The sequence below is a fragment of the Sceloporus occidentalis genome, unplaced genomic scaffold (genome assembly GCF_023333645.1).
Source record: "Sceloporus occidentalis isolate IW3139 unplaced genomic scaffold, rSceOcc1.0.p SCAF_5, whole genome shotgun sequence".
Taxonomy (NCBI): domain Eukaryota; kingdom Metazoa; phylum Chordata; class Lepidosauria; order Squamata; family Phrynosomatidae; genus Sceloporus; species Sceloporus occidentalis.
Window position 1 is genome coordinate 53,019,601 of NW_028316985.1, and position 10,601 is coordinate 53,030,201.

General features: G+C 44.1%; 1 protein-coding gene across 1 annotated transcript; it reads left to right on the forward strand.

Moving 5' to 3' along the window:
• The first annotated feature begins 1,925 nt into the window (after positions 1-1,925).
• On the forward strand, positions 1,926-10,166 carry LOC149312157 (pleckstrin homology-like domain family A member 1). The gene is made up of 2 exons (XM_089524078.1): positions 1,926-2,494; positions 5,203-10,166. Exon 1 carries the CDS (start codon positions 1,994-1,996, stop codon positions 2,477-2,479), a length of 486 nt encoding a protein of 161 aa, XP_089380204.1. The 5' UTR covers positions 1,926-1,993; the 3' UTR covers positions 2,480-2,494; positions 5,203-10,166.
• The last annotated feature ends 435 nt before the right edge of the window (positions 10,167-10,601 follow it).

Genomic DNA, 10,601 nt, shown 5'->3' on the forward strand with positions numbered 1-10,601 from the left:
TTCTAGCATTGAGGTTTTCTTCGCAAGATTTGTTCAGAGGAGGATTGCCATTGTCATTCTCTGAAGCTGAGAGTGTGTGACTTGCCCAAAGTCACTGAGTGGGTTTCAGTGGCTGAGGTGGGATTCAAGAACCTTGGTCTCCAGAGTGACCGTCCAATGCTCAAACCACTACACCACTCTTGGCTATCTGGGTAATGTAGCTTATAAAGCACCATGATGGAACAACAACATCATCAAAATGCTTTAGTACCACGGAGGGTGACAGGATGGCCACCTTTTCCAGGGCCTACATTTCAACCTTCAGTCCAGGAGGAATTGCAAGATGTCCTCCCTTTGGAGGATATACCGTAAGAAACATGAATTTATATTTCTATGGAGTGTCTTTTTTGTTCAAGGGCAAACCCTGCCAAGAAAACCCCTTGCTAGGGTTATCATAAGTTGGAAAGTACTTAGGAGGCACACGACAATGTTTGTTTTTAGGAAGTAGGGAGATCTAGCACCTTTGAGACTAACTGAAAGGGGGGGGGGGGGAATTGGCAGCGTGAACTTTCGTAGACTTCAGTCTACTTTCTCAGATGCGTTTGGTTTGTGTCTGGTCAGAGAGTTGGAGGAGACCCCAGGGGCCATCCAGTTCCACTCCCTGGATGTCCTACTTGATTCTTGAATCACCTCCATTTTGCTGTGCTTTGCCCTGCTTTGTGGTGAGGACCTTCAGCCACCCCTGAGTAGTATGGAAATGCTAGCGTTTTAAAGGTGAATGTGGGTTACAAGTAAAACAGGGAGAAATGTAAAGTATTGCACTTGGGCAGAAAAAAATGAAATCTATAGCTATAGGATGGGGGACACCTGGCTGGAGGAGACTATGTGTGAAAGGGATCTGGGAGTCCAAGTAAACCACAAGTTGAACATGAGTCAACAGTGTGATGTGGCAGCTAAAAAGGCCAATGCAATTCTAGGCTGCATCAATAGAAGTATAGTGTCTAGATCAAGGGAAATAATAGTGCCACTCTATTCTGCTCTGGTCAGGCCCCACCTGGAATACTGTGTCCAGTTCTGGGCACCACAATTCAAAAAGGATGTTGAGAAACTGGAGCGTGTCCAAAGGAGAGTGACTGAAATGGTGAAATACCTGGCAACCATGCCTCAGGAGGAAAGACTCAGGAAGCTGGGTATGTTTAACCTGGAGAAGAGAAGGTTGGGAGGTGATCTGATATTTGAAGGGATTGAGGAGGGATGCTCCAGAGAACAGGACCCAGGACAGTGGATGCAAGTTGCATCCTCAACATTAGGAGGAACTGTGAAGTCAAGGGCTTTCATGGCCGGCATCCATAGCTTTTTGTGGGTTTTTCAGGCTGTGTGGCCATGTTCTAGAAGGGAGCATTGCTGACCTTTGGGCAGCATCTGTGTGGCCTCTTCAGAGGCTGCTGAGAAACTTCTTGACAGGAGCAAGAGCTGTTGGAAAGAGTGGCCCACACTCCCTTGGAGGCAGCCTCCTCCTTTGGACAGAGGCTGCTTGGATGGAGAAAAGTTCCTGCAGGGCAGGATGGGTTTGGGCTGGATGGCATTTGGGGGTCTCTCCTTCTAACTGTGATGACTCTAAACGTGGCTCCATTTCTCTGCTTCTCTCCCTCTGGAGGGAGGGGGAAAGGGAGACCTGGATCTAGGCGGAAGAGGGGAGTGTCAGGAGGCTCCCTGCCTTTTGTGTCTATATAGGGCTTGCATTGCCTTGTAGAGGAAGAGGAGGAGGAGGAGGAGGAGGAGGAGGAGGAGGCTGCTGTGCGCCTTAAAAGCCAAGAGCAGAGGCGCCTGGGGCAGAGCAGCAGCAGCAGCAGCAGCAGGAGGAGGAGGAGGCTGCAGCCCAGCGAGGAGCCTGCTTTGCTGGGGAGGGAGGGAGGGAGGTCTGCTTCCCAAGGGCCCCGGGAGAAGGAGAAGAGGAGGAAGGGCTTGGTGGTCCGGCAGGGGCTCCCCCGTCCCTGGGCTGCGACCGGGGAGGATGCTGGAGGGCGGCTGGGAGGCGGTGGTGAAGGAGGGCGTGCTGGAGAAGCGGAGCGACGGCTTGCTGCAGCTCTGGAAGAAGAAGCGCTGCCTGCTGACCGAGGAGGGTCTGCTGCTGCTGCCGCCCAAGCCGGCTCCCTCCCCGGCGGAGCCGCCCTCCTCGCCCTCCTCGCCCTCCCCGCCTCCGCCGCGGGCCAAGGAGCTGCCCTTCTCGGCCATGAAGACGGTGGACTGCGTGGAGCACAAGGGCAAGTACGTCTACTTCACGGTGGTGATGGCGCAGGGCAAGGAGATCGACTTCCGAGGGCCCCAGGAGCAGGGCTGGAACGCCGAGATCGCCCTCCGCCTGGTCCGCCACAAGAACCGCCAGGCAGTCCTCGCCGTCCGCTCCGGGAGGCAGAAGCAGCAGCACCTGCTCCTCCAGCAGCAGCAGAGCCTCCTCCAGGGGCCCCCCAGGCTCCGCAGCGCCTCCAACCCCGCCTAGGACCCCCCTCCCCCGGTAAGACCACAGCCCCGGCCCCGGCCCCCCTCCCGGCCCTTGCTTCGCCTTCATCCTCTCCTCCTCTTCCTCCTTTCTTCCTTCCTTCCTTCCTCTCTTCCTCCTTCTTCCTCCCCTTCCTCCTTCTCCGCTTTCTCTGCTTTTCCTCATTCTCTTTCATCATCTCCTCTGCCTTCCACTTCTCCTTTTCCTCCATCCTCTCCTCCTCCCCATTCCTTTTCCTTTTCCTCCTTCTTTCTCTTCTTCTCCTCTTTCCTCTTCCTCTTCCCCTTCTTCCACTCCTCCTCCTTCTCTTTCATTCTCTCCTCCTCCTCCATCCTCTTTTTCTCTTTCTCCTCCATCCTCTCCTCCTCCTCTTTCTTCTTTTCCTTTCCTCCTTCCTCTCCACCTTCCTCTCTTCCTCCTTTCTTTCCTTCTTCTCCTCCCTCCCCTCTTCCTCCTTCCTCTTCCTCCTGAGGATGACCAGGTGTCCTCACCACAAAGGAGGACGAGGCACCACAAAATGGAGGACATCCAAGGCAAAGGGAGGACGTGACCAAAGAAAAGCTAGAACCACTCCTAGACATAGAAATTCATGCTTCAAAATGGAGGACATTATGGCATTCCTCCTGGACAGAAGGTTGAAATGTAGGACATCTCCGGGAGAAGGAGGACATCAGTTCTACTCCTCCTCTAAAGCTTTCCTGGTTCCTCTGAAAGGGGTGTGTGTGTGTGTTGTGTATCTTCAAGTCCTTTCCATCTGATGGTATCCTATCCTGGGGTTTTCTTGGCAAGGTTTGTTCAGAGGAGGTTTGCCATTGCCTTCCCCTGAAAAGCCCTCTTTCTTTCCCCTCCATCTCTCTCCTTGGAAATAGTGGGATGCCCTTCCCAAACAGCCACCCTTTTACCTCTAGTCCAGCCAGGAGTAGCCACTTTTTCTCCAGCAAAGGCCAAGGGAGGAACCCAAAGTACATGGCAGCCCTCCTGAGCCACTGATTGCTTTTTGCATCCACAGATTCAAGCACCCAGGCCTTGAAAAGACTGAAAGAATACAGTATATCCATGCCCCCAAAGCAAAGCTTTGATCTGGCCATTTTATAGAAGGGGGGGCACCATTTTACTACCCACATTGTGTTTAATGGGACTTGAGCATTCATGGATTTAGGTATCAATAGTGTCTGTGTGTGTGTTCCTAGACAGAGTGACCAAACGGCCTACTTTTCCAGGACATGGCCTACATTTCAACCTTCTGTCCAGGAGGAATTTGGAAGACCAAAGGCAAGTTTCTCCCCTTTGCTACTTGCCAGCCTATGTCTACTTGCCAGCATATGATGCCTTGACTGTGTGTATAATCCTATGGGATTACATATTGTATTCCATTTCCTCACATAAAAAGTTAACGTGTGAAATAAAGCCCCTGGGAATTAAACCCGGAATTGGATGCCCTTGTGCTGCGCTATGTTGTTTGCCCAAACTGGACAAAGGTCCAAAACACACTGCAGAAATAATCCAATTTGAGACCGCTTTAACTGCCATGGCTCAGTGCTATAGGATTCTGTGCTCTGTGACACCACTTTAACTGTCAGAATCCTATAGCACTGAGCCATGAATCCTATAGCTCTGGTACCACAACAAACTACAGATCCCAGAATTCCATCTCATTGAGCCATGGCAGTTAAAATGATGCCAAACTGGATTATTTCTGCAGTGCGGATGCAGCCTTTGTCTGCTCTTTGCTTACAGTATCCTTTGGGGGACTTGTGTAGATAGACTGAAATGGGGAGAATGTAACAATCTGTTGGGGTCCCTGAACTGCAACTCCCAGCTACCTTAGCTTATAGTGAGGAATGCTGGGAGCTGCAGTTCAATAGCATCTGGAAGGCTTCTGGTCTATGGCTTGATGCATGCATGCAGCACTTCCTTTCCATGAATGAGCAATCCCAGCTGGACACACCACCAGATAGATAACTTGTCCATCTAGGCTACTGATCATGTATCTGTCTGACAGCTATTCCCATGCTGTCATTGCTTTGTGATCACAGCACTATTAACCCATTCTGCGCTCATCTATTTCACACATATTGCGTTTGTCTTTTTGCACACATGGCTGTGGCAATACTGTATTGTACTTCACGCATGTGCTGCAAAAGGGATGGTGACTTGGCCATGGCTTGGGGTTTACTGTCTCACTGGGGAGTTTATCACATGTGAGGAATTTCTCTTAATTTTGAATGAAAAGAAAGTGGGGCCAGAACGTATTCACGTGAATTCGCTAGTTCAGCGAATTTACGTTAATTCGAATTGCGTTTGAACTGACTTCCCATTGCTTGAAAATAGCTTGCCATTTCCCGAAATTGTGTGTGATCACCTCTTACGCAATAACGTGAAACCCCATGAGTGCGTTCGGACTGACTTCCCATTGCCCAAATTTGCGTGTGGTAGTCTATCACGCAATAACGTGATAGACTTCCCCATGACTGCGTTTGGATTGCCATTGGATTATACTTCCAATTTCCCTTGTCTGATAAACTCCTGGGACCTAAGCCTACTTATAAATCGTGCTCCAAGAAAAGAACAGATATTTCCTGCCTTCCAGAAATATATTTTGCAAGAGACTTCTCCTTTTCATTTGTTTCTGTTGTAATTTAAAAGGGGAGAGTAGTATGATGGTCTGTAATTTGTCAGAGCAGAAGACGGCAAAGTTGTTCAGTTGTCCTGTGTTTTTATAGATCAAATTCAAGAGGCACTGCTGGAAGGAAGAGGGATCCTGTTTCTGTTGATCACAAACTTGGCAAGCAGAAAGATCAGAGACACAAAGAAGAACATCCATTGAGCCCCTGGAATCTTCTCCATTCTGACACAGACCATAATTGATCAGAGGAAGCATTTCAACTCTTAAAGGTTTTGATTGCCACTTAGGAAATGATTGTTCGGCCTGCTGGGCCTCACAGGACATATGCTGTGCTATCATTTTTATGCTAATCTATTTTATTTTTTATGTTTATTTATTAGCCGGCGGTGGGGGGGAGGGAAGGTTGCAGGTAAGCTTGTTTTTAAGGTATTTCTGAATGTAGGCCATCTAGAAAGGAATAAAATACAGAGCGTATTTGCAGTTGGGATGTGTACATAAATGCTACCTTTGGAGAGAAAGCAACTGAAGAGGAAGGGGATTTTTGGAGAACTAAAGACATTTACCAGAGTATTGACTTTCCAGCTGGCTTTTCCCATCCTGTTTTACATCGCTTTTCATGTTAACAAGTGAAAGCCTATTGTGAACTGAATGTCTCATATACAGGTATTTGCTTATCAAAGCATTTCTATCAAGATCATAAGAAGATCCTCTTCTCAAAGGAAAGACGTCACTTGGAATTTAATTTTTAGATTATTTTAATTTTTGTTTTCCATTCATCCGGAGAGTATTATGTATTTTGTATTCAAAATATACCATTCGTTGGGGTATGCCACTTCTACCTATTTCTTCTTCACACTTGTGAAGCCTGATTTGATGGACTGTTGAGGAGTATGGAGTTTAAAATATATTGATGCGATTTCTTTTTAGATCCAGGGTGGGCAAAGCACAGCCTGTCAGCTGGACTGCCATTCTTAGCACCCCTCACTATTGGCTATGTTGGCTAGGGGTTGCTGGGAGTTGGAGTCCCAGTAGCATTAGGAATCTGCGTATGATTCCCACCCCTGTTTTACATGAAGCTCTGATAGCTGAACCATGCTGAGAATTTCTTATTGCACTTCTTTGTGTAATTTGGGTCTTTGTCCATAATATTTTACTTGATTCTATTTATGTCAGTCTGAAAACTCCTCAGACTCCATTCTAAAGTTGTCCCATCCACAATGTCTTAAAATGCTTAGCCAGTTAATTTATATGTCATTCTTATAGCAGTGTTTCCTGGATGAATTTCAGGGTAACATTTTTCATCACACTCTGCCACTGTCATAACTCTTACTTCTGGGGGAAAAACTACAGTACTTGAAAAACCACAAAGCATTATAAAGTCTCTATGAACATCGAAGGTTTCAACAACTCATTTTATTTCCTTAATAAGAGGGGTTCTACTCTGGATTTCTTGGCATTAGAGTCAATATGGCGCAAGTACATCTCCTAACAACATTATTTTTAGAAGCACGGTTGTTAAATTCATTCAAGTATAAGGATTCTATTTTATTAGTTTGATAAAAGGAGAGACAAGGAGATCCGGGAACCTCTCTGTGGTCATAACAAAATATTAAGTTATATACTCAAGTTTATTGGGTCTGGCTCATAATTTTCATACTTTTCAATACATTGTAAGCATTAAGAAAGAATGTCACAGAATGTTGTTAGCAATCTTTATTTTTCACAAGACAGATGGAATACTTGGATGACAGCTTATTTCTTTTAATAATAGATCCAGATAATAATATCCACATTGTTAGCAATCTACCATGCATAACTGACTGTAGTTGATAAAAGAACCTTCCTCCATCACATCAGATCAAGGTGCAAGAAAACTGAGGGCAGTGTCAATGAATTCATGCTTATCTTCTCAGCCATGGTGGATATATGGCTTAACTATTTGTGGACAGCAACAGCTTTCTGTTGATAAACTTCATTGTCATCCTTATTTTATCTTTTCAGTGTTGATAATACATGACTTCTATGATCAAGTTATCATGACTATTTTTTTTCTTTCATTAGTCTTCAACCATATATAGCACTTTGATACCACTTTAGCTGCCATGGATTCAGACTAGAATTTTGCAATTTATAGTTTGGTGAGGCACTTTGAATTCTCTGCTGTAGGTCAAAGTAGTGCACTGAGCTCACTAAGCAGAGAATAGAAAGTATTTTTTGTTGTTGTGTACCTTCAAGTTGTTTCTGACTTATGGTGACCCTAAAGTGAACCTGTCATGGGGTTTTATGGAGCTGGGAGTGTGTGACTTGCCCAAAGTCACCAGTGGATTTCCATGGCCAAGCAGGGAACCAAACCCTGATCTCCAGAGTCATAATCCAGTGCTCAAGCCACTATACTACCATGGTGATATTTTTATCAAATTACAGATCTTAGAATTCTGTCTGATGGGGCCATGAAAGTTAAAGTATCAAAATTCTGTAACTGTGCAGTGTGGACACATTCTTCATTAAGCCTGCTGCACATTGTATTTACCCATGGGACTTAAAAACAAATTCTCACAGAAAACAGAGACCAGGATACCCAAGCATGGTGTTTTAGATGTTTTGGAACCTCATTCCAACCATCCTTGAACAATAGCCATACTGGGTGGAGCTACAGAAAATTATAGTCCAGAAAAGCTGCTTGTAAGGGGAAATTTAGATGCTGGTGCTGCTGGGTCTCTAATGCCAAGAAATATCTTTGTAGTATATGCTGAGTTATTAGAGGCCATGTCTGGACTGCTTGATACTTGGAGAACAACACATTCATGGTACGATCCTGTGCACATTTGCCTTGACATAAGACCTGTTGAAATCAATGGAATGTACTACTGGTAGCCATGTATAACATTGTACACTTAGGTTCAAATTCTAAATCATGTTTATTGTTTAATTAAGGCTACAATATTTTCTTATCTGGGAGTAAGCACCATTGTACTCTATGAGTCTTATACTTGTATAACCATGCGGAAGACTAAATTCATTTGTACCTAGTCACTTTATCTCCAAGTAAATCCTTGCCATGGATTATGGCTGTATATCCCACTTGGGATTTGTAAGCAATGTAATAAGAAATCCTCATTGCAAGGGAACATGGATATAAATAATAGAAGGCTGAGAGTGGCATATTGGAAGTCAGGTTGTTATTACAGTTTGGAAGGAATAGCATTCCAAGTTAATTAGGCCTCTTATGAGAATATTTATTAAGCGAAAAGTGGTCAGCTGAGATTACAGTCTGTATCTTCATTCAAGAGTGGTGCCATATGTGCAGACTTAAAGGCCATAATCTAGCAAGGATATGTGGCATATGGTGATATAGCCGCAATGTATGGTTTTGCACATGTGCTTTTATGTTTTTCCACAATGCAGAGACCTAAACAATTAAACTCAGATACAATGACTCCTTGCCAATATGCTTCCATGTTGGAGCTTTACTTGTTTTAATCAAATGGGTATTGGTGAAGAATAAGATGTATCCTGCTTTATTATTTGCTTCTCAACAGTGCATGTAAGAAACTGTTTTCAATTTCAGAAGAAAGAAAAATCAGCCCTGTTGCTTTCTCTGTTACATGTTGGAAGTCATTTTTTTCTGTCCAACACAAAACATCTTTTTTGTTTTGTTTGTTTGTTTAAACTTCATGATTTGTGAATTCTGGCTTCTGCAAAATAGCTGCAGCGACGTACCAAAACCTTTCTGGCATATTGTGAACTGAAACAAGTGTCACCAAACCAATGTGTGTAAATATGATTCGAATACTTTCAGAGAAATGTGATTTATTTTTCAATATGCATTCCATTTCAAATAAAGAAGTATCTATTGACATGTGTTGATGATGTGTGAAAATATAATGTATGTGAGGCAGACTAAAAGCATTTTCCTGGATTGGGAGAGCTTTAACAGATTGCTGTAGATCTCATTCACATTATTGAAAAATCATTTTCATTTATTCCGCTGCATGTGCTCAGGTTTGAGCATATACTGTATCACCATCGAATGACATTTCCATCTTGTACTTTTGGGGTGGAATTTGCATGATCACCATATGGTACCTTTCACATAGGTTTGGCATCAACTAATTATGTAGTATTTGCTTATGTTGTCATTTCTTTATTATACCTCTTGGATGTGCTGTGAGGCCAAATTGTTTGGTTCATCATATAACTGCAATGGCCACATTGGACTGAATGCAGAGTTTAAATTACAAGTACCTCTGCCATACTTTCTGGCCACTTTCTTGTCATAGGGAGGCTCAAAATTAGCTAAAACCCACGCATATCCTTATTCACGAGTGGGAAATTTTAGCCCTCCAGATGTTCATGAACTGTTAGTTCAAACACCTTTCAGAATTGGCTAGGCTGGTTGAGAATCCTGGGATCTAGAATCCCAAGAACAGCTGGATTTCCCTGTTCAAACCTGTTCCCTGTTTAAATTTTCCTGTTCAAACCTCATTATTTCTTTAAAGCAGCATTGAGGAGTATGTGTGACCATCCAGATGTTGCCAGACTGCAACTGTCATCTATTCATAGTTAGTAATACTTACTAGGGTTAATGGCAGTGATTCCCAAACTTTGGTCCTCCACATGTTTTTGGACTTCAACTCTCAGTTAGCTTGGCCAACAGTAAGGAATTCTGGGAGCTGAAGTCCAAAATATCTGGAATGCCAATGCTTGGGAACCACAGGGTTAATGGGAGCTGCAGTCCCCAAAATACGAAGGGCCACACACACCCCTTATCAGAAAATTAGGAGATAGGTTGGTGTGAGGAAAGTATCAGATGAGCTTTCATTGTTGCAGACATAGAGCATCCAGCCCACATCCTGGAGTTTCAATATGTTGGTGTGATTCTCTTACTACTCTTTCTAATTTTTCCACTTCTACTGAGAAGGAAGTCTAACTTAGCCGAATTAGCACTTACTCCAAGGTAAGAGTGTATAAGCTTTAAAACAAAGAGAGAATGTGTGGCTGTCCAGATGTACTATATCTCTCAGGAGGATAAAAAAAAAGGCAGGTTAATCCTTCAAAAACCCAATTTTAGATTATTCTGTACATGAGATATAGAGAACGGGTGGCCCTCCAGATATTTGGTAGACTGTGTCTTCTATAAGCCATAGTCAGTATGCTCATCAGTGGGGAATGATGGGAGTTGTAGTGCTATACACTGCCACCCCTCTGTCCTTGCGCTAGAGCGTGCATTTTTTTCTCAATAGCATCATACTTAAGAGAGAGGTCACATCACAAGTAATCCCAATCATCCAGTTTCCAGTAAAGAAAGACAAGTACTATAAATATATGTTTTGAAACAAGGCCTTGTCTGTCTGCATGGTGATCTGCTGCACTAGTGTTTGGCATGTGTTCAGCTAGCATTCTGACCTCCATTTTACCCAATGAAACTAGATGCGAAGGGAATTGCTTAGTCACACAGCAGTCAGTCTCAGTCAGTGGGGAAAGTATATCTAGTTC

Excerpts from the sequence above, each read along its gene's own strand:
- LOC149312157 (XM_089524078.1), top strand. The coding sequence starts at position 1,994 with ATGCTGGAGGGCGGCTGGGAGGCGGTGGTGAAGGAGGGCGTGCTGGAG.